At 37.3% G+C, this 25225-nt stretch overlaps 1 protein-coding gene across 2 annotated transcripts in view; it reads right to left on the bottom strand.

The window, feature by feature from the left end:
- The window catches only part of LOC105470142 (solute carrier family 2 member 13), a 369854-nt gene that overhangs the window by 91092 nt on the left and 253537 nt on the right, over window positions 1-25225 (bottom strand). For both annotated transcript variants that reach the window (XM_011721919.2, XM_011721920.2), the window contains exon 6: window positions 19483-19603. In XM_011721919.2, the coding sequence (XP_011720221.1) occupies window positions 19483-19603 (121 nt within the window). The remainder of the gene's footprint in view (window positions 1-19482; window positions 19604-25225) is intronic.

Here is a 25225-nt window from a genome sequence, read left to right as displayed (position 1 = left end):
AATATGAGCAGTGCACTTTTTTTAATGTAAAGGTTAGTGATTTTATTAATCTGTAAGCAAGATGGCCCTAATGTACAACACCAGTCCAAAAATGTTTGTTCTAGGCTAAAATTACGAAAGGAGGGACATTATCACCCATGCTAAATGCCAAGGATTAACAGGCTTCTACAGTAACTGTGAATTCAGATGCACATGTAGGAAAACACCAATTACGCTAGATGCATCAAGAGAAAAGCAGGGAATGAAGGATGGATTTGTATTATCAGCTACTTAGTAACATGGAATATTTAAGACATGCTGAGCTTTGAGTCATTGATCACTGCAAATTAAGTACTCCTACACAGTTTAAAAATAAGTTTTCAAAATTTATCTTCCATCTATTTCACTGTGTCAAGAATTTTTAAAAATGAGATTATTTTCCCTTGTGTTAAAATATAGATAATAGGCAATTGTGTGTAAGTATTTCTCTTCTACAAACTGAAACTTCTCTGAGGATGGGAACAATGTCTTATATATCTTTTATACCCTATCATCACAGAACAATGCAATGTTGGAGAATATTATGGAATCATTTTCAGTTGCAGGGGATTTGTGGTTTAGAAAGGACTAAAACACAGGTGTGTGTGAGGCTGGGTAAGGTAAGACGCATACGGTGATTTCTAATGATCTAACACTGCTTGTTATGAGGTTTGTACAAAATAACTGCCATGGCAAATAACAGCATCTTGATCAAACATCCAGTCACATGAATTTGTGTTTTCAAACTGAGTCAATAAGGGAGAAATAAAGATGGACCCGTCTCTGGTATTGTTCTAAGAAATGCTGGTCAGATTTCCCTTTATGGACCTAAAGTTGTCTAAACATTGCCGCACAAATTATGACTGCAATCAGTTGTAAGACTAAACTCCACGTGTACTTTCTACAGTGTAACAAACGTAAAGTGCTTACAAAATTCCTGTGACAAATCTGTGAAGAAATTACTGGCTTGCTTAGTGTTTTAGCATTGCTGTAGAGAATAAAGAGGACATGTCCACTGAATGTGACTCACAGAAGATAACAGACCTGTGGCTGCCCATGGCTAGTATCAATCATGTTTTCTTCAAAGGTAACAAAAGATTAGAATATCTAGGTGAAGAAGAATAGGATCTGGAGGCAGGGAACCTAAGGCTGATTCATGCTAACTTCCTAGAACTAAATGGAAAGGGAAACTCCAACTTTCCATGCTCAAGTAACAAAAGGATCAGAGGCCACTCCCTTTGTAACCTCCACCCTTTCTGCATTGCAGATGAAAAATAGAAAGTACCTCTGATTGGTCCTCTCCTGAAACCAATCAGATTGGTTGTGACCTAGTCTTCATTTGCATAGGGGTATAACTTTGTAACATCAGCCTCTGATTGGTAACCTTCCGAGACCAATTAGACTGGTTGTGGGCCACTCCTTCATTCACTTAGGGTGTAAACCAAGTAGCCAATGGGAAACCTCTAGAGAGTATGTAAACCCAGAAAATTCTGTAACCAATGCTCTTGAGTCGCTTGCTTGAGACTGCTCCCATTCTGTGGAGTTTACTTTTGTTTCAATAAATCTGTGCTTTTGTTGTTTCATTCCTTCATTGCTTTGTTTGCATGTTTTGTCCAATTCTTTGTTCAAAACGCCAAGAACCTGGACAACTCATAGTCAAGACCCTCCACCAGTAACAAAGCCATTGTCTAGTTATGCTCACAAAGAATGGTGTTGACTTACAATCAACTACCTCTGTGTCTTCTCTGCTCCCTGGGTGGGGTTCAGGGCTTGATATCCTTTGAGGAAAATAAAGGCATCTCACCTTACCAGCAGAAGGCTGAACCAGTGTGGGTGATCTAGGTGCTGTCTGGCATGACTTTGGAAAGAAAAGAGTGGTTATGATATACTATCTCTATGACAGATTTCTCAGGGTCCCCAAAATTCTAACATTCCTTTTTTACAAAATCAAAAATAAGCCTGGGAGAATAAAAGGGAGTTGCTTCTAATTGCGACAAGGTCTTAAAACAGGGATTTGGAAACCTAGTCCTCTCACTTCTAAGCTGGGCAACATTTTTTTTTCTTTTCTTTTCTTTTCTTTTCGTAAATAATTTTCCTAGAAATCTGTAAAAGCTTTAGTCAGACTGCTACAGCATGGTGTTTAATCAAGGTATCTCCCACTTTACCAGTATCTGAGTTGCTGAGAAGGTGAAGTGATCAGAAGTAAATATAAAGAACATAGTCTCATAATCTATATCTGTTTAGGAATCTGTGCATCAACCCAGAATTTCATTTATGTTACATAAGGAACTTTGGCTATTAAGTATCTCTCAAAGAATTTTATGCTAGTTCAACTAAATGGCATGTGTAGTGGAGGTAGAATTTCATTAGAAATATGCATTTCATTAAAATCTCTAGTTTTAATAGTTTTCATCATTTGGTACTTGGTTTTCAGGGCAGTATTGTGTTAAAATAAAATCTGAGTGTTTAAATGCCTAGCCCTTCAAAATGAGGAACTTAAAACCCTTCTCTTTGTTTCTTGGGTAACTGATACTTAGCATCTCTTTAGAATATTCACAGACTTTAAATAGTATTGAAATATGCAAAAAAAAAAGGCCATTAGTTTGACTAAGGGAGGGAGGTGGACAGAACAAAATAGCTCTGCAACATACCAGTTACATCACTCTAGGCAAGTGATATAATCCCTCTGGTCCTTAGTTTTCCTATCCATAAAATTGGATAATAATAATAATAATAACAACAACAATATCTTCCTCAGGAAAGTTAAAGGGTAATAGGTAATATTCCAAAAGAATATGGAATAATACTTGAATATGATAAGGGCTTAGTTAACAGACACTACTATTATTTTAACATAAAAAGTCTGCTTAGAATTATGCCCCCTCCATCCTGCCAGGTATATTGGCTGGGGCCACATAATTGGCACTGAGTATTCATAAAATTGAACTGCCTGCCAAATGCCTTTTCCCTCATACTTTGCCTTTAACATTTATTTGTAATGTTTCCAAAAATAGCTTTGTCTTCATGCTCACCATCATGAGATAATTTCAGACCCTCACTGTCTCTCTCTGGGGCTGCCAGAGTCTTCTCCCTCCAATCTATATCCCAAAATGCACACAGAAAACTCTTTGTAAAGCTCAGCTTTGATCATGGTACCCTCCTTGCCTGATGCTGTTCACTGGCTTCCCTTCCTTACTCAAGCCTTGACCTAGTATCCAAGGCCTTTCCTATCCCTCTGCCTCATCCTGTGCCTGGTGTCCCTTTTTCCAGCAGTTATCAAGTTTTATAATTTTCTTGAAGGGCAAATCTGTTTTCTGCTTTTGCACGGTTTGCTCTCATGTCTGGGTGGCTTCTCCATTTTCACTGGTCTGAGAAACTCTGACTCACCATTGAAAAATCAGATCAAGCTTCCTCCTCTGTGAGGGGTCCTTAACATGGGGACTGTAAACTTGGATGAAAAGAAAATTACATCTGTATTTCATTAACCTTTTACTGAAATTTGGCATTTCCTTCAATTAGGAATGTAGGCAGTAAACTACTGGCAAAAACAGAAGTCACATATTTTCATATCCCATTAAGGTAGTTGCAGAAATCTCCAAATACCATTTACATTCACTATGGTGTTGAAACTATGATATTAGATTTGCAGTTAGATTTGTTACTTAATGCGTTAATAAAGAAGTATATACATTACTATAAAACAACTTTATTTTTTAACGTATTCTGGCAACTATATTTCAATATAATTGATTTGCTTTGTACTTGTATATAACAAGTTTATTTTGTAAAGTATTCTGGCAACTGTATTTCAATATAATTGATTTGCTTTGTACTTTTATCAAATTTATCTTATGCAGTTAAAAACACTATAAAGGGATCCAAAATAATGAGAATTGTAAGGACTCTCATATAGGAAGCCTTCTGTCATGGCCCTGGGGAAGGGAATTATGCCAGGTCCTGCTCTGATACATCTATCAGCCTTTATGACACTGTTTTGCAATTATGTATCTGCATTTTTCTCTCTCATAGCTGTGAGCTCCATGAGGAGGAAGGCTGTTTTTTGTTTTTTAAAATGTCAATACCCCCAGCCTACTGCAACTCTCAAAAATGTTTATAAAAATAATTAATTACAAATGTGCATAAATGTTTTTTCTAAAGTGCTATATTCTTTGATTTGCTAAACTGTATAGAAATTATACAATTGCTGATTTTCAGCAGGTTGTTCGGGATACATTATTTCATTTTTCTAGTCTTCTAATTTATTCAGCATACAACTGGATGTTACAGTTGAAGAGACATATGACCTATTTTTTTTGTTATTTATTTATTTACTGATATTTGGAAAGCACTATCTTCTTAGCATCACACAACAATCTAAAAGAGTCACTTAGGGATGGTCTAAACACTATGTGACCTGTTTTATGCCCAGAGACCTGCAGGCTTGAACTGCTGGGTCTACTAGCATGCCCATAGAAGGTATTGCTAATCGTGCTATAGCCATGACTAGAAGTAAACTTTGAAGAAACAAAGGGTTGGATGCTTCCTAAATCACCAACTCTTTGAAAGCAACAAGGTGTTGCCAAATTTTCCAACACATACCTAAGTTCCAGGATAAAAATTATACTAAAAAACTTCCTTCAGTCAGTACCATCTACCTTCTCTTATCAATAGCAACTTTTCATCCATCTATCCATCCATCCATCCATCCATCCATCCATCCATCCATCCACCCACCCACCCAAACACCCAAACAAAATCATAGTTTTCAAAGTTACTTTCACTGAAGAGATTTTTAAAATCAGGTTTTTAAAATGCTTTTTATTTTATTTCATTTTTTATTTTTTATTTTTTTTTTATTTTTGAGACAAAGTCTCACTCTGTCGCCAGGCTGGAGTGCAGTGGCATAATCTCGGTTCACTGCAACCTCCGCCTCCTGGGTTCAAGCAATTCTCCTGCCTCAGCCTGCACAGTAGCTGGGACTACAGGCACATGCCATCATGCCCAGCTAATTTTTTTATTTTTAGTAGAGACAGGGTTTCACCGTGTTGGCTAGGATGGTCTCAATCTCTTGACCTCGTGATCCGCCCGCTTCGGCCTCCCAAAGTGCTAGGATTACAGGTGTGAGCCACTGCGCCCGGCCCCTATGTTTTGTTTTTAAATAAACCACATTTGGTCCATAGGAATAGGTATTTTCCTACTATTTAGACAAGGAACACGAAGCAAGGTAACGTGCTTTTACAACATGATGGGAAATACTCCAACTTAACATACCAGAATGTTTTAAGTGTTAATACCTGAAATGTTTTCATTTGATATAAACTTAATTAAAGAACAGTTAAGTTTTTTAGGGGCATCGTTTCACATTTATATTTTCTGTAAGGTTTTCTTGGTCTTTATTATAAGAAAATACACCAGAGGCTGATTCCAGTCAACTGCTGTCACAGTCCTGGATAGTTTATTTCATTTGTGTATGCAGATGCTATTTTAAGTGGATTTACTGGAAATAGGAATAAAACTCCTAGTTGGTTTCATGTGCTCACTGCACTGAAAGGAGTTCTAGAATGAGAATATAGGTCCTACAGATTATCAGAGATACATGTTTTCCCCCCTTTATCTTGTTCTGTTATTTCAGACCTAAATGGACAACTTTGGAAACACTTTTCTCAGAAGTCTTTTAAGTTCAAGAAGGAATGAAAATTACCTTTCAAATAAGGATATAAATTACAGAAAACATGTGACTGCTGTATTTAATGTCAGAGCAAGAGAAAGAGTCTCCAGATTTATATGCCTAAATTTATGTTTCTAAGTAGACTACAATGAAGTTTCAGATCCTATATTCCTCATGCCTCAAGTATTTTCCTGTTTCTAAAGCATTTGTTTTCATCTATGATCCGGTTAATCACCCAGCCTTGTCATTCCCCTCCAAAATATCTCGTTTCTCTATATCCACTGCTACCACCAAGGCTGCGTTATTTCTTGCCTAGGCTACTAAGTTCTTTTCACTTTTCTCCCTTCATCACCATTTGTCTTTCTCTAATCAATTTTCCACTTTGCAGACAGACTGATCTTTTAAAAACACAAATCTGATAATGTCATTCTCATTCTACTACCCTGTGAAGGTTTCTCAGTATTCTAAGATGATACTCAAAATTCTCATCTCAGGTGTATAAGGTCCTGATATGTTCTGTCACCGGCTTGCTATCCAGTCTATTTCGGTGCCATTCTCTTGCTTGCTTGTTATGACCCAGTCCTGTTGGTCAATTCTTTGAAGAAGCCATACTCCCTGCTTAGGACGTGTACACATTCCCTGATATTCCCTCTCCCTGAAATGCTTTTCCTTCTTCTTTGCATACCTAATCTTGAGTCCTCCTTCTTGTCTTTCTGGCTTCCCAAGAAGCATTTTTGACTATAGGAAAACAAAACAAAAAACCAGGTTTGGGTAGCAAATCTTGCCATGTGGGGGATTTGTAAGTCCGTGGCTAAAAGCCCAGGCATCAAAATTAAAAAGTTATGGCAAACTCAAAGAATATGCCCCATAAATGGCCAACTTCCTCCAAGAAGCTCTTGTATCCTTCCATGACAGGTGGATAGAATCCCCTCCAGGTGTCAAATTCAGCACACTGGGTATTTAAGTGCTAACAAAAGATATGTGCAGTTATTTGGAGATAAGGTCAGAAGATGAGATTTATGTGGACTTTTTTTCCAACTTTCATTTACCTTTTTAATTGACTTATATACATTTATCTTTATCTCAAATGGGTCTGTAGGTATTAGTCAATATGTACAACATTGTTTTCTACTGTAGCATTAATAATAGTAACCTCATGGTATATTAGTCTGTGCCACTATGCCAAAAAAATTGAAGCAGATTCATTTTAATGGAAATCAGTAAGCAAAAAAAAAATGTTTAATACAAATGGAAAGTTGTTTCAATTCACAGCATAATATTATATTCACTGTCAAGATGCTATGAATTACTGATGCTAAACACACTATCACCAGGATGTCAAATACTGGGGAAAAAAATAGGGACTAATAGGGTTTTTACACATTTCTTTTGTTTTGTTTGTTTGAGATGGAGTCTCATACTATTGCCTGGGTTGGAGTGCAATGGCACGATCTGGGCTCACTGCAACCTCCACCTCCCAGGTTCAAGTGATTCTCTTGCCTCAGCCTCCTGAGTAGCTGGGATTACAGGTGCCTGCCACCACACCTGGCTAATTTTTTTTGTATTTTTAGTAGAGATGGAATTTCAGTATGTTGGCCAGGCTGGTCTCAAACTCCTGAGCTCGTGATCCGCCCACTCTGGCCTCCCAAAGTGCTGGGATTACAGGCGCGAGCCACCGTGCCCGACTGTTTTTACACATTTCTAAGGTTGCATAAAAGTTTTATGATCGAATCTGACAGTCTTACAGTTCCCATGTTAATGATGTCTTTGTTAAATAGCACAAGGCTGGCAAAAGGAGAAGAAAAGGCAGTGTAGTGAATACAAAATGAATTTTTATTGGAAATGAACTTTGAAGGGACTAATTTATGAGAGGCATACTGTTTCACAAAGCTAGTGTCACCACCATACAGAGGTCTACAGATGAAGCCACAATTTGTCAATTTGGATTTTAGGGAACTTCATCTGAAGAGGAAAACATAAAACTATCACTATATAGAAAAAGAACAACATTGATCACATTCTTATGCTTGGTTTAACAATGTTCAAGAAGCAAAAGACAAAACAAAACAAAAACAAAAACAAAAAAGAAAAAAGAAAAGAGAAAGAAAGCTGGCAGTCTTTTTTTTTGTTTTTTGTTTTTTCTGAAAAAAAAAAAAAGTGATAGCATTATGGCAGTGGTTCTTAATGGAAGATGTACTGGCATCACCTGGGGAGCATTTCAAAACAACATGCCACTGTCCTGGTGAGTCCGACCTCTGGGAAGGGAAAATAGGTGACTTTAAGTACCTCTGCAGATGACCCTAGGTAAGACTCTTAATTGAGAAGTTTTTGTTTGTTTGTTAAGACAGAGTCTCGTTCTTGTCACCCAGGCTGGAGTGCAGTGACACCAAGTCAGCTCACCGCAACCTCTACCTCCTGGGTTCAAGTGATTCTTCTGCCTCAGTTTCCCGAGTAGCTGAGATTACAGGCACCCGCCACCACATCCGGCTAATTTTTTTTTGTATTTTTATTAGAACTGAGATTTCACCATGTTGGCTGGGCTGGTCTCAAACTGCTGAGCTCAGGTGATACACCTGACTTGGCCTCCCAAAGTGCTGGGATTACAGGTATGAGCCACTGTGTCTGGCCTTAATTGAGAAGTATTAAAAAGAAAAAGTATAATGAACTAGAGGCAAAGTCCCTTTTGTCAATTTCTACTCAAACAGGGTGTAAAATATAGCAAGATCTGTATCAAAGAGGTAATATGCTAGGCATCATTAAATTCCTTAAATTACCTAATTATACAAGTCATCTTAACAGAAAAACCATGTCCTTGATCCAAAGCAAGAAGAGCAAGGTTTGAAAGGAACAGAAAAAGAAGCTGTTGTGTCGTTGGTTTCACATTAACAATAACTCCTAAAGAACTGTGTTAGCTAAAAAAGGAAGTTCTGTATGGGGAAAAGAGAAGCCTAAAGAATAAGTGGTTAGTCTGTGTGCCCTGGGAGAGGAATGTGACTTATCTGGACCTCAGTAAGGAAGCTGAGTAAGATGTAAGTGTAGGTGTAAGATGAAAGGCTTGAATTAGGTTACATTAAAGGCCTTCCAGCATGAATAGTTTGTGATTCTATGCTGTGATTTAAAGCCTGAAGAATAGAGAGATACTGCCCAATTGATTAGTAAATTAGTAGTGGTTTACAAATAGATTATGAATTGCAAAGGTAGCTAGAGTCTTGATAAAGATCTTAGTTGTGAACAAGATGTTGCCCATGTGTATGGATTTAATTATCATGTATGGATAACAATTCTTCATTCTAGAACACTCCTTCAACTATAGGCCAGTTTTCCCAAATACCTACTCAATATCCCAAATGATGCTGGTTCATGGACACCTAAGATTCCACATGTCCAAAATTGTACCCATGGTCTTACATCATCCAACTGCTTCATCTTTTTTTTATGATTTAGTCTACCTTTTTTCTCATGCAAAAATTGGGAATCAACCAAAGACTCCTTCCTCCTATGGCCACAGTTAATCAATTATTTATTTTAAATTTCCTATTGATTTTTCTCTTCTAATATACTGAGAATCTGTCTACCTGCTTATCTCCAATGTCACCACTATAATCCAGGCAACTGTCATCTCTCTCGACAACTGTAAAAAACCAGTCTCCCTACATAAACACATGCCCTTGTGGCACCCACACCCACCCAGAGACAGTTTAGAATTCAAAATGTGGTCAAGGCACACCCCTGCTTAAAATTCTTCAATGGATTTATGTTCTTGGACTGAAGATCAAAAACCTCTGAGGTTCTACATGATCTGGCTCTGAACATATCTTAATAGTCTTACTGATTCTTCTCTGACCTCTGTAGTCTTCTTCTTTCAGTTCCTTGCACTTGCCAGGTTCCTTCCTGCCTTGCAGGATCTTTGTGCCTGCCATTCTTTCTGTGTGACATACTCCACTCTTCTTTTAAGAGCTCAGTACAAACATCCCATTCTCAAGGTCATCTCTGAGTGCCATCATCCCAACCTCATCTTCTTTGACAGACTTTATTAATTCTAACAATGACTGTAATGTTTATTGAGTGCTTATTATGTGCCAAGCACCATTTAAGGCATTTTCCATATGTTAATTTATCCTTACTATAATCCTATGATAGGTGATCCATAATATATTTAGATGCATGAAGAAAGAATAAGTGAATAAGATAAAAACCCTAGGGCAAGGTTCCTTGAAATTCTACAACTGTATGCTTCAGGAAATATCTGTCTACTTTTTAATGTTTTATGATAGTGATTTACATATGCTGAGATCACACTATAAATAATAATATGTCAAGTATTAGAGGGAAGTGTACCTAGGAAAGGTTTGATTCCTCAAATCTTGGCTAGCTCTCATGAGAAAATATTTTGAATTGGAAATGAAAGGAATAGAACATTAGCAATTTGAGAGTGTGGAGCTGAAGGTCATATTGGAATTATGTGTGTGGAAAAAAATAAATATGTGTGTGAACTCTCATAAAGATATATGATTCAGATGATACTCATGCTAGCATTATTTCTTCTAGCTGCAGCTGGGACCCTATGACAGCTTTTATACAGGTGGCCAAATATTTTCTATAGCAACTTGCATCTGTCTTTATCTTTGTACAGACTGTCATATCTATTAAAAGCAGATTTAAAAGGCGTGTTTTTTTAAATTTAATTTTAAGTTCCAGAATACATGTGCAGGACATGCAGGTCTGTTACATAGGTAAACGTGTGCCATAGTGGTTTGCTGCACCTGTCAACCCATCACCTAGGTAGTGAGCCCTGCATGCATTAGCTATTTGTCCAAAAGCTCTCCCTTCCCACCCCCCTGCCTCCTGACAGGCTCCACTGTGTGTAGTTAGTTCCCTTCCCCGTGTCCCTATGTTCTCATTGTTCTGAAAGACATTCTTTAATACATTCAGTCCAGAGAATCAAATCAGGCCTTGGAAAATACATTATCAATCAAAAACTTAAAACATTCTGAAAAGGATATGTCCTGATTGAAAATTATTTAGGGTTGTCAATCTCTTGAATCTCAAGTCATTAGGGAGCAATAACCTACAATATTTTTGCCCTGGTATGCAACGAATATTTATTGACTAAAAATCAAGAAGAATCATTGTTCTTTAACCATTTACTTTCTTAAATCTTCTCTAGTAAGAATGAACTGCATACTCATCACTGTAGTCTACAGATTTCTACAAGCGGACATGCTGAGTCAGTGGGCATAGGCACTTAACTTTTATTAGGCAGAACCATATAACTTTCTAAAATGAAGAACAATTTATGCTCCCACTAATAGAATACAATATGATGTTATTAATATATTAAACTACTTCTCCTTTAAAATCTGTTTCATTTGCTAAATGTTCCCATACAGATCACCCCATGGGGAAAGCATACTATCTACATTTACAAAGTGAACTTTACTCATCTTAAGGTATTATGTGATTTTTTTCCTGTTTGTCTTAAGGAAAGGGGAAATGTATATAGATGCTTTTTATTCTTAATTATTATGTATGCATAATAGCGGTACATATTTATGGGCTACATGTCATATTTTAATATAAGTATACAATGTGTAATGATCAAATCAGGGTAATGGGGATATTCATCATCTCAAGCAATTGTCACTTCTTCGTGTTAGGAACATTCCAATTTTACTCTTTTAGTTATTTGAAATAACAAATACAGTCAATTACTGCTCAGCTGGTAGAGTAGAGGATTATAGATAAACCATAAAAAACCAGTAAGGGGACTGCAGCCATATTTTACAAAATCACTTGGACTATAAATACATACTGTCAACTTCCCACAAAGCTTAATATGTTACGCATTCAATAAATAATTGTTTTTCATATCCACTGACTCCTGAAGGACATGTAAAATTTGGTTCTATCTTCAAAAATGGCTGCTTATTTTTGTAATAAGAATAAAGGTAGGCTGTATCACCACTCTTCATTAAAATTGTATATTGAAATATTAGTTAGATGATAATACCTTAGATCACAAGGATTAACAGATTGATGATCATAAACTGCTGTGCAGTGAGATATAGTTGGGCAATAAATATTTTTATTTAAACTTTAAAGTCAATGGCAGAAAAGCTATTTCATTACGTAAATCATTAAAAACTTATAGACATTCCTTTCCTATATCAGGAGTTCAGAGAACTTTTTCTCATAATTTTTAGATGATTTTCTGACTTTTGTTGACCTGACAGTATATATCAGTCATATTCTGAACAGTACATCTAAATCAGACTTTAGATCTGGAGAATATTCTATGATTCTCAAACGACAATAATTTTTAAAATATTTTTTAGAAGTAACTCTGTTAAAAACATATGAGTAAAATATCCATCAAGAAAAAGAAAACTAGAATATGCATTTCTAGCAATTGAGGCAGATGTCCAAATAAAGATCACTACATCCAGAAATAGTCTATGCTAAGGTTAACTTCTACTATGAAGACAGCCTCAAGTCTTCTTAGAACAATAAAAAGATATAAGGTTCCAAGATGGCCAAATAGGAACAGCTCCAGTCTACAGCTCCCAGTGTGAGGGGGCAGAACACGTGTGATTTCTGCATTTCCAACTGAGGTACCGGGTTCATCTCACAGGGGCTTGTCAGACAGTGGAGGCAAGACAGTGGGTGCAGCCCACCGAGCATGAGCCGAAGCAGGGCGAGACATTGCCTCACCCGGGAAGTGCAAGGTGTCAGGGAATTCCCTTTCCTAGCCAAGGAAAGCTGTGACAGACAGCACCTGGAAAATCAGGTCACTCCCACTCTAATACTGCACTTTTCCAACGCTCTTAGCAAACGGCACACCAGGAGATTATACCCAGTGCCTGGCTCAGAGGGTCCCATGCCCACGGAGCCTCGTTCATTGCTAACACAGCAGTCTGAGATTGAACTGCAAGGTGGCAGCCAGGCTGGGGGAGGGGCACCCACCATTGCTGAGGCTTGAGAAGGTAAACAAAGCGGCCAGGAAGCTGGAACTGGGTGGAGCCCATGGCAGCTCAAGGAGGCCTGCCTGCCTCTGTAGACTCCACCTCTGGGGGAAGGGCATAGCCAAACAAAAGGCAGCAGAAACCTCTGCAGACTTAAATGTCCCTGTCAGATAGCTTTGAAGAGAGTAGTGCTTCTCCCGGGGCATAGAAAACAAAAGGCAGCAGAAACCTCTGCAGACTTAAATGTCCCTGTCAGATAGCTTTGAAGAGAGTAGTGCTTCTCCCGGCACGGAGTTTGAGATCTGAGAACGAACAGACTGCCTCCTCAAGTGGGTCCCTGATCCCCAAGGAGTCTAACTGCGAGGCAACCCCCAGTAGGGGCAGACTGACACTTCACACGGCCAGGTACCCCTCTGAGACAAATCTTCCAAAGGAATGATCAGGCAGCAACATTTGCTGTTCAGCAATATTTGCCGTTTTGCAGCCTCTGCTGCTGATACCCAGGCAAACAGGGTCTGGAGTGGACCTCCAGCAAACTGCAACAGACCTGCAACTGAGGGTCCTGACTGTTAGCAGTGAAACTAACAAACAGAAAGGACATCCACACCAAAACCGAATCTGTACGTCACCATCATCAAAGACCAAAGGTAGATAAAATCACAAAGATGGGTAAAAAACAGAGCAGAAAACCTGAAAATTCTAAAAATCAGAGTGCCTGTCCCCCTCCAAAGGAATGCAGCTCCTCGCCAGCAACAGAACAAAGCTGTATGGAGAATGATGTTTACTAGTTGAGAGAAGAAGACTTCAGATGATGAAAGTTCACTGAGCTAAAGGCAGAAGTTCAAACCCATTGCAAAGAAGCTAAAAACCTTGAAAAAAGATTAGACAAATGTCTAACCAGAATAACGAGTATAGAGAAATCCTTAAATGACCTGATGGAGCAGAAAACCATGGTACGAGAACTATGTGACGAATGCACAAGCATCAGCAGCCGATTCAATCAACTGGAAGAAAGGGTATCAGTGACTGAAGATCAAATGAATGAAATGAAATGAGAAGTTTAGAGAAAAAAGAGTAAAAAGAAACAAACAAAGCCTCCAAGAAATATGGGACTTTGTGGAAAGACCAAATCTACGTCTGATTGGTGTACCTGAAAGTGATGGAGAGAATAGAACCAAGTAGGAAAACACTCTGAAGGATACTATCCAGGAGAACTTCCCCAACGTAGCAAGGCAGACCAACATTCAAATTCAGGAAATACAGAGAACACCACAAAGATACTCCTCGAGAAGAGCAACTCCAAGACACATAATTGCCAGATTCACCAAAGTTGAAATGAAGGAAAACATGTTAAGGGCAGACAGAGAGAAAGGTCGGGTCACCCACAAAGGGAAGCCCATCAGACTAACAGTGAGTCTCTCGGCAGAAACTCAATAAGCCAGAAGAGAGTGGGGGCCAATATTCAACATTATTAAAGAAAAGAATTTTCAACCCAGAATTTCATATCCAGCCAAACTAAGCTTCATAAGTGAAGGAGAAATAAAATCCTTTACAGACAAGCAAATGCCTGCCCTACAAGAGCTCTTGAAGGAAGCACTAAACATGGAAAGGAACAACCAGTACCAGCCACTGCAAAAACATGCCAAAGTGTAAAGACCATCAGTGCTAGGAAGAAAGTGCATTAACTAACGAGCAAAATAACCAGCTAACATCATAATGACAGGATCAAATTCACACGTAACAATATTAACCTTAAATGTAAATGGACTAAATGCTCCAATTAAAAGACACAGACTGGCAAACTGGATAAAGAGTCAAGACCCATCAGTGTGCAGTATTCAGGAGACCCATCTCACATGCAGAGACACACATAGGCTCAAAATAAAGGGATGAAGGAAGATCTACCAAGCAAATGGAAAACAAAAAAAGGCAGGGTTTGCAATCCTAGTCTCTGATAAAACAGACTTTAAACCAACAAAGATCAAAAGAGACAAAGAAGGCCATTACAAAATGGTAAGGGATCACTTCAACAAGAAGAGCTAACTATCCTAAATATATATGCACGCAATCAGGAGCACCGAGATTCATAAAGCAAGTCCTTAGAGACCTACAGAGACTTAGACTCCCACACAATAATACTGGGAGACTTTAACGCCCCAATGTCAACATTAGACAGATCAACGAGACAGAAAGTTAACAAGGATATCCAGGAATTGAACTCAGCTCTGCACCAAGCAGACCTAAAAGACATCTATAGAACTCTCCACCCCAAATCAGCAGAATATACATTCTTCTCAGCACCACATGGCACTTATTCCAAAATTGACCACATAGTTGGAAGTAAAGCACTCCTCAGCAAATGTACAAGAACAGAAATTACAACAAACTGTCTCTCAGACCACAGTGCAATCAAACTAGAACTCAGGACTAAGAAAATCAATCAAAACCACTCAACTACATGGAAACTGAACAGCCTGCTCCTGAATGACTACTGGGAACATAACGAAATGAAGGCAGAAATAAAGATGTTCTTTGAAACCAGTGAGAACAAAGACACAACATACCAGAATCTCTGGGACACATTTAAAGCAGTGTGTAGAGGGAAACTTATAGCACTAAATGCCCACAAGAGAAAGCAGGAAAGATCTAAAATTGACACCCTAACATCACAATTTTTAATTTAACTAGAGAAGCAAGTGCAAACACATTCAAAAGCTAGCAGAAGGCAAGAATTAACTAAGATCAGAGCAGAACTGAAGGAGACAGAGACACAAAAAACCCCTCAAAAAATCAATGAATCCAGGAGCTGGTTTTTGGAAAAGAGCAACAAAATTGATAGACCGCTAGCAAGACTAATAAAGAAGACAGAGAAGAATCAAATAGATGCAATAAAAAATGATAAAGGGGATATCAACCACCGATTCCACAGAAATACAAACTCCCATCAGAGAATACTATAAACACTTCTACGCAATTAAACTCGAAAATCTAGAAGAAATGGATAAATTCCTGGACACACACACCCTCCCAAATCTAAATCAGGAAGAAACTGAATCCCTGAATAGACAAATAACTGGCTCTGAAAGTGAGGCAATAATTAATAGCCTACCAACTAAAAAAAGTCCAGGACCAGACAGAGTCACAGTTGAATTCTATCAGAGGTACAAGGAGGAGCTGGTACCATTCCTTCTGAAACTACTCTAATCAATAGAAAAAGAGGGAATCCACCCTAACTCATTTTATGGGGCCAACATCATCCTGATACCAAAGTCTGGAAAAGACACAACAAAAAAAGAGAATTTTAGACCAATATCCCTGATGAACACTGATGCAAAAATCCTCAATAAAATACTGGCAAACCGAATCCAGCAGCACATCAAAAAGCTTATCCACCATGATCAAGTGGGCTTCATCCCTAGGATGCAAGGCTGGTTCAACATATGCAAATCAATAAACGTAATAAAGCATATAAACAGAACCAAAGACAAAAAATACATGATTATCTCAATAGATGAAGAAAAAGCCTTTGACAAAATTCAACAGCCCTTCATGCTAAAAACTCTCAATAAATTAGGTACTGATAGGATGTATCTCAAAATAATAAGAGCTATTTATGAAAAACCCACAGCCAATATTATAATGAATGGGCAAAAGCTGGAAGCACTTCCTTTGAAAACTGGCACAAGACAGGGATGCCCTCTCTCAACACTCCTATTCAACATAGTGTTGGAAGTTCTGGCCAGGGGAATCAGGCAGGAGAAAGAAATAAAGGGTATTCAGTTAGGAAAAGAGGAAATCAAATTGTCCCTGTTTGCAGATGACATGATTGTATATTTAGAAAACCCCATCATCTCAGCCCCAAATCTGATAAGCAACTTCAGCAAAGTCTCAGGACACAAAATCAATGTTCAAAAATCACAAGCATTCTTATTCACCTGTAACAGCCACACAGAGAGCCAAATCATGAGTGAACTCCCATTCACAACTGCTTCAAAGAGAATAAAATGCCGAGGAATCCAACTTGCAATGGATATGAAGAACCTCTTCAAGGAGAACTACAAACTGCTGCTCAACAAAATAAAAGAGGACACAAACAAATGGAAGAACATCCATGCTCATGGATAGGAAGAATCAATAGCGTGAAAATGGCCACACTGCCCAAGGTAATTTATAGATTCAATGCCATCCCCATCAAGCTACCAATGAGTTTCTTCACAGAACTGGAAAAAACTACTTTAAAGTTCATATGGAACCAAAAAAGAGCCTGCATTGCCAAGACAATCCTAAGCCAAAAGAACAAAGCTGGAGGTATCATGCTACCAGACTTCAAACTATACTACAAGGCTACAGTAACCAAAACAGCATGGTACTGGTACCAAAACAGATATAGGCCAATGAAACAGAACAGAGCCCTCAGAAATAATACCACATATCTACAACCATCTGATCTTTGACAAACCCTAGAAAAACAAGAAATGGGGAAAGGATTCCCTATTAATAAATGATGCTGGGAAAACTGGCTAGCCATATGTAGAAAGCTGAAACTGGATACCTTCCTTACACTTTATACTAAAATTAATTCAAGATGGATTAAAGACTTAAATGTTAGACCCAAAACCATAAAAACCCTAGAAGAAAACCTAGGTAATACCATTCAGGACATAGGCATGGGCAAGGACTTCATGTCTAAAACACCAAAAGCAATGGCAACAAAAGCCAAAATTGACAAATGGGATCTAATTAAATTAAAGACCTTCTGCACAACAACAACAACAACAACAACAACAAGAAAACTACCATCAGAGTGAACAGGCAACCTACAGAATGGGAGAAAATTTTTGCAATCTACTCATCTGACAAAGGGCTAATATCCAGAATCTACAAAGAACTCAAACAAATTTACAAGAAAAAAACAACCCCATCAAAAAGTGGGTGAAGGATATGAACAGACACTTCTCAAAAGATGACATTTGGGCAGCCAAGAGACACATGAAAAAATGTTCATCATCACTGGCCATCAGAGAAATGAAAATCAAAACCACAATGAGATACCATCTCACACCAGTTAGAATGGCAATCATTAAAAAGTCAGGATAAAACAGGTGCTGGAGAGGATGTGGAGAAATAGGAATGCTTTTATGCTGTTGGTGGGACTGTAAACTAGTACAATCATTGTGGAAGACAGTGTGGTGATTCCTCAAGGATCTAGAACTAGAAATACCATTTGACCCAGCCATCCCATTACTAGGTATATACCCAAAGGATTATAAATCACGCTGTTATAAAGACACATGCACACGTATGTTTATTGCAGTAGTATTCACAATAGCAAGACTTGGAACCAACCTAAATGTCCATCAATGATAGACTGGATTAAGAAAATGTGGCACATATATACACCATGGAATACTATGCAGCCATAAAAAACGATGAGTTCATGTCTTTTGTTGGGCTGGAAACCATTCTGAGCAAACTGTCTTAAGGACAGAAAACCAAACACTGCATGTTCTCACTCATAGGTGGGAACTGAACAATGAGAACACTTGGACACAGGAAGGGGAACATCACACACTGGGGCCTGTTGTGGGGTTGGGGGGAAGGATAGCATTAGGAGATATACCTAACGTAAATGACGAGTTAATGGGTGCAGCACACCAACATGGCACATGTATACCTATGTAACAAACCTGCACACTGTGCACCTGTACCCTAGAACTGAAAAGTATAAATAAAAAAAAAAGAACAATAAAAAGACTATGGAAGTCAGTAAGCCAATAATAAATAAACTTATCAGTAAAATAAAAGATGTGCTGTGGTGCCTATTTTCCAAAGGAACGCAGATCACAATTTGGAACCAATATATCTTACTCACTGTTGTAATGAACAGCCATCATCAATTCAGCTCAGCTGGATGCTCTAAGTGAATACCAAGTGGAGTTTAGTGTATAATGTGTTAATTTCATATAGGATTGTATGAGTTAATAAATCATTTACTCATTGATTTGAGACTTGCGTCCGTCTATTTCAAGCTAAAGGAATATAAATTTTTTTTGAGGCTAGGTCTTATTCTATCCATATGTTTTAAAGGGATTACTAGACTTTACAGTGGCTAAAATTCAGTTCAAAACTTTGAAGCTCTGCTGCCAAATATATTAATTGATGTGTCCAATCACTCAAACTTTCATTTATGTGTTCTCAGTCCATCTATCTGTTTGTCTGCTTTTAAATCTAATTATCACATAATGATAGATGTAATGAGGTCTTAGGCCTGCAGCTAGCCATTATAACATTTTGTGTTTTTCCACCATCACTTTTTACTTCCTGATTCTCTGAAAGAGCCTCAGCACTGAGGCAAACCTTTTCTTCTGTTTAAATGAATAAGAGGATATCCATGCAAATCAGTACAAATTGTCAGAATATTCAGAGGGCATGTGCATCTTGTAAAAGTTTAATTACTGATTAAAGTTATTTATTTTGCTTGGAATATAGAGGTCACTGAATAGTATATGATCTAAAATAGCTTTTCTGTATTACTGCTTAGATTCAGTATCAATCCCTAATTTTAATTTCCATAGAAACATCACTAAGATTGTGTCTAATAACTCACTGTTTCCTTAAATCCTTATACTCACAAATCCTTACACTCACACATCTGCACAAGCTGTTCCTCTTCCTGGGGGCCCCTCTCTACCACCTTTCCCATTTTCTTCCCTTCTTACATAAGACTGGATGCCTAGCAAGCTCCTACTCATCTCTACAACTTTAAAAAAGTTAAAAGCAAGCAAAAAAGTTACCTGAGTCATGTAAGTGAAGAAGAACATAATGAAATCTCACCTGTAGCTTGTGCAAGTGGCGTTCTGACCTGACGGAGTTATTGGCTGAAAAGTGATGCGTGGGGAAACTTGGGCTGATAGCACAAATCCCAAGGCAAGAATAATGAGTGCTACAGTGGTACCTTAAAAAAAAAAAAATTTATATTAGAGAAGAGTTGACAATATTATTTTAAAGCAGACTGGGTTTGGTAAAAACAAAACCAAAAAACAAACAAACAAAACCCTCTGAAAAAAAGTACCGTGCTCTATCTTCAATGGATTTAAAAAAAACACTGCTCCCAATGTATAAACAAATTATCAGAACTATTCACTAGCACATTCATGGTGAGACATGATGAGAGTGAAATTCAAAACAAATACATTTGCTAGCCAAACAGTAAATTGGTAACGATTTCTTAAAAGAAACCACACACACCTAGGATTCCTGAAAATCTCAAAATCAATTAATGTGACAACATTATTGAGTGCCTAACATATCAGGAAGTATGAAAGACAATAGATTTCCATCAAGTGTTCCTTTTGATGCCAAGAAAATTCTTCTAATGACATTCAATCATGTAAGACTTAAATTGGTGAACCTTTTTAGTTTAACAAACGAGTTATTTCTAAAGCAGTTGACAGAGCATGTTTTATTAAAATGGAGTAGCATTTTTTGAAGATTTTAAGGTACCAGAAATAATATATCACATGTATTCTTTTTTCTTTCTTGTTGGTATTTGAAAGTGAAATATTTGTTTTGATGCTAACATATAGGAATGGTGATTAAGCATATTACTTAAAAGAATAATTTTTGTGTCCCTGATAGACATCCTAATTGTAAATAAGACATTTTTCAAGTTTCTGACTATTGTTTGAGTCACAGACATTGTGAGGATGAACGAAAAGGGTCATGGGAAGAATGGAGAAAGCAAATATGATGGAATACCATGCAGCTGTAAAAAAGAATGAGATCATGTCCTCTGCAGCAACATGGATGGAGCTGGAGGCCATGATCCTTGGCAAACTAACACAGAAATAGAAAACCTAATACTGCATGTTCTCATTAAAAAGTGGGAGCTGCATGATAAAAACACATGGATACAATGAAGGGAACAACAGACACTAGGGGATTACTTGAGGGTAGAGGGTGGGAGAAAGGAGAAGATCAAAAAACAGCTTATTAAGTATTTTGCTTATTTTCTGGGTGACAAAATAATCTGTACACCAGACCTCTGAGATATGTGTTTACTTATATAATGAGCCTGCACATGTACCTATGAAATTAAAATAAAAGTTAAAAAAGAGAATATGGCTGTATTAGTGTGTACACCTTATTTGAATGAGAGAAAATAAGTTTAAAACATGGAATTTAGGAAGGCAGTTTAGTCATAGTTAAGCTTTCATTAGTTAAGCATGGAGGGAATTTAAATTACGAACAAAAATATTATTCAAAATAGATTTTAAAAAGAACATTGAGAAGCACTGTGGAAGTACAACAGGGTACTATATATAATAGTTGAGGTGTTTTTATTTAAGACATAGTAGGTGTGTGAAGCCAGGCATTATGGGTACAGAGGTGACCTTGGGATCAGATGGCTATAGTTTTTAGCTAGCTTTGCTGTTTACTGACTCTGTGATCTTGGATAAGGGACACAACCTTTCCACAATTCAATGTTGTCTTTTGTAAAATAGGGCTTAGTGAAAATACTCACCTTACGGACTTATAGTGAATTTTAAATGTTATAATGTATTTGAAAGATGTTTTAATGCTATGACATGTTAGCTATTATGCTATGATTATTATTACAAGCAGCAGCAGCAGCAGCCGCAGCAAACCTTCAAAATAACAGAACAAAGTTGAAGGATGGGGAAGATTAAAGAAAGGTCAGAAGTCTATTTCACAAAACCAGGCCAATAATGCAATAAAACTAAAATTACAGTTTGTTTAACTACTGTTGGCTTAAAATTCAAACCAGAAATAGGAATAGTTTGAGCCATTACTTTTCTCAAAAGACTATCAAGCCCCAAATTGAAAAACAGAAAAGAGATGTAATAGGTCTGTTATGAAGATCATACCTCTCTCCTCAAACAAAACAACCCAACCATGAGATTTACTGTTAGTCTGTCCATCAAAAATTCTGAGTCCCTATTTGCCCAAATTACATCCATATCTTATTGCCATGTCCAACAGGTAAGACTTTTTTTTAAATCAGGAAACTTTGATATATTAAGATGTGAAGGAAAGATGAGTCTCTTCTTTCATAACACTCATTAAATAACCTATCTCCATGAAAATGATAAACTCTAAGATGATATGCCTAGCGCATACCCAGTAAAGTTCAATTCTAGTGCCTGGCATATAAAGATTGAAATAAATATTGGTTGAATGGATGGACCACCATACTATACATTTTTGCAATGTTGGCTATTTTTGAAAAAAACAAAAAAAACTGTTAAGACAATCCAATTAAAGTCATGAGGTTAGTATGGTATAACTATCCTAAACGAGAGTTCTGCAATATGGATAATATGACTCTACATCTATCTCTTAACAAGTCCAACCAACCTAAAAATTATGAGAAATAAACTATTGAAATAAACTATTCTGGATATACAAAATTCCTAAATAGGCAAAAGTTAACTATTCTTATGCCAAATTTATTTTTATTTTGGCCCATTTTGGAGGAAAATATTTTAAAAAGCCAGCATTACACTCTTACTTTTGTTATTACAGATAGTGATGGTTCTGAATCCTGGCTTCCTGTTGGAAGCAAATGCCTGGATGTACCTCAACCTCTGAATCAGTCTCCAGAAGATCAGTACAAAATATCTGAGTTTTACAGAGTTCCACAAGTGGTTATGATGCCAAGACAGGGCTAAAACCCCTATGACATGATAAGCTCCTTACAAGAAGGAAATGGTATCTTAAATGACTTTATTTATAAAATAAATTTTTAAGTAATCACTTAGTCCTATCATCTACTCATATACACTATTAAAGCATAAAATGATTTGAATTACCTTTTTCCTTGTATTTAGTAAGTTACAGATGTTTTATCAATCATTTGTTAGTATTTAAAAACAATCTGGTTATTGTAAAGTTCTTCATTATTACAACCTGGATTTGAGTCTAATACAAGAAGGCTTTGGATGAAAGAATTTTATCTGGTGTACTGTGTAGTTTTGGCATGTTCTTTATGTTTCAAGAGAAGATTCTGTCTTAACCAAATACAGTGTTAGATTTTGAAATTTTGATATAATTTTGAAAATAAAAATATTCTCCACAGGAAGTGAAGAGTGCTGAATAAATAGCATTATTAAAAATATCTGATGTAATAATCAGTACCAGGTACAGTGTTTTGCTTATTAGTAAATACTGAGAGAAACGAAAATCATTTCCCTTCCCATGACTCTACTAGAGGAGTAGTTCTCACACTTTGTGTGCGTAAGTATCACCTAGGGAACCTGTCTAAAGTGTACATATTTCAAGCCTCATTTTCAGAAATTCTAAGTTAGTAGATCTGGGTTAAGGCCCAATAATCCACGTTTTAAAATAAGTACCCTTGGCAATTGTGATGAAGACAGTCTGTGAGTGAAGTTTTCAGAAATATAAACTACCAAAACATGAGGGGGAAAAACACAATCTTTCTGGCTTTCTGATTCATTCCCAATAAAGCTACAAAAATATAAATATTCCAATATTAAAAGAATCAAGAAGTTGTCACTAAATTTGTAATATTTACCAGAAAAGTCCAGTTCTCTGAACAAGCTTTGAAAATACAAAAAGATGGCTGGGTGCAGTGGCTCACGCCTGTAATCCCAGCACTTTGGGAGGCCGAGGCGGGTGGATCACGAGGTCAGGAGATCGAGACCATCCTGGCTAACACGGTGAAACCCTGTCACTACTAAAAATACAAAAAATTAGCCAGGTGTGGTGGCAGGCGCCTATAGTCCCAGCTACCGGAAGGCTGAGGCAGGAAAATGGTGTGAACCCGGGAGGCGGAGCTTGCCGTGAGCCGAGATCATGCCACTTCACTCCAGGTCTGGGCAACAGAGGGAGACTCAGTCCCAAAAAAAAAAAAAAAAATACAAAAAGTCCGACCACCAAAAATGTCCTACATTTAAAATTACTCATGGACTACATATTTTGTATTTCTTTGTATAAAGAGTTCCTTTGCCCAGGCGTACATAGTTTTTATTTGTAGTCATCTTAAAAGAATGAATATCTCACAAAAAACCATCTTGATATAACATTTTTCACTATTCTTAGTCCAATATAATAAAATAAATGATAATAAAAACACAAAACAGGGAATAATATTGAATCAAAGGTTAAAAATTCTAGGCTATAGCCAATTTAAGAAACTTAACATAGAACAGTATGTTAATACTTAGTACCATTAAAATATCAAGTATATACCTACATATAAATGAATAAAACAAAAACACACCGAAATAAAAATACAACTAACATAGAATCAATCAGTATAGGAATGTGAAAGAAAAATCTATTGTGAGTGAGGGTCACACTGGAGTAATACTAATATGTTACAAGGTTGTTAAGTGGTACATCTTCTTCTGAAGGTGTAAAGGTCCATTGGTCATTATCTTCTAGTAGGACCTATTTAATCACCGAAACTCAAGAACCACATGAATGGCACCAATTACTGTGTGTACAGGTAACAGAGGAGACCGGTGAGGCTTGTGACAAGAAACCAGGACTTCTCAAACCATTGTAATATCCACTGTATCACTTTAATTGGCCACATAATAAAGAAATCAAATAGACTGTGTCTCTCAAGCTGGAGAAATCACTGTACAGTGTTTGTAGTGGACAGAACTGAGGCCTTGGTGGGTTTCAGCTGCAAAGAGAACGAGGCAGGAAAGAAAAGTGCCTATAGGTTGCTCATGAGAAGGAGACCCTGAAATCCCTTGGTGCTTCCCAAGGAATTGTCTTAATACTTCTTCTTAACAGTCAGGGATGGGCTCTGGGAATCCTTGGGCAGAAGACTTACACTGAGAGGGAAACACGACATAGGCCAGAAGAGTTCAGGAAGGTTCCTAGACTATGATGATGGAGGCTGCTTTTGCAGTAAGGTTTAAACAACAAAGGCTCACTCTTTGGTAACAATAATGCTGTGACAGCTAAAATGCTCTGAGCCCTTTACTCTCTGTGTCAGGTAGTATTTGAAATCCTATACATCTGTAAATGTGTTAAATCCTCATTACATCTCTGTGAAGTAGGGATGATAATTAATCCCCATTCACACATAAGGAAAGAGAACCTTGCCTAAAGTCACGCTATTCAAATCCAAACAGTCTGGGGTTCTACATCGATAAGGGCTCAAAAATCCTACAGAACTGATAAGAAAGTGTTTTATTGGAATACCAAATGAAGGAATACAGGTTGCTAGAAATAATGTTTAGTCAGTTTTCCCCAGATCTCAAAGGCCAAATCCCAAATTGAAGCAGCAATTAAGTTCTATTTAAAAAAATAGACTTCTTGAGGTAGTAATATACTGGAGTTCTATTTAAAAAGAAGGGTGTCATCCATTAAAAATATTTAAAAGCAGCTATTATCTCTTCTTAGCCTTCATCTGAAAATCAAGGGTCAGCAAATCCAATTTCCAGCCCACTGTGGGAATTTATTTTTAACACTTCACTGCCTGATGGTAATCTATCCTTTTGTTGAGAGTTTACTATCCTAACGAGACACCCCACTTCATTGCTGGATAGCTCTGATTATTGGGAATATTTTTCTTGTA

This window comes from Macaca nemestrina, chromosome 10 (genome assembly GCF_043159975.1).
Source record: "Macaca nemestrina isolate mMacNem1 chromosome 10, mMacNem.hap1, whole genome shotgun sequence".
NCBI lineage: Eukaryota > Metazoa > Chordata > Mammalia > Primates > Cercopithecidae > Macaca > Macaca nemestrina.
Note: the sequence above shows the minus strand (reverse complement) of the source record. Positions and strands in the feature narration are given on the sequence as shown.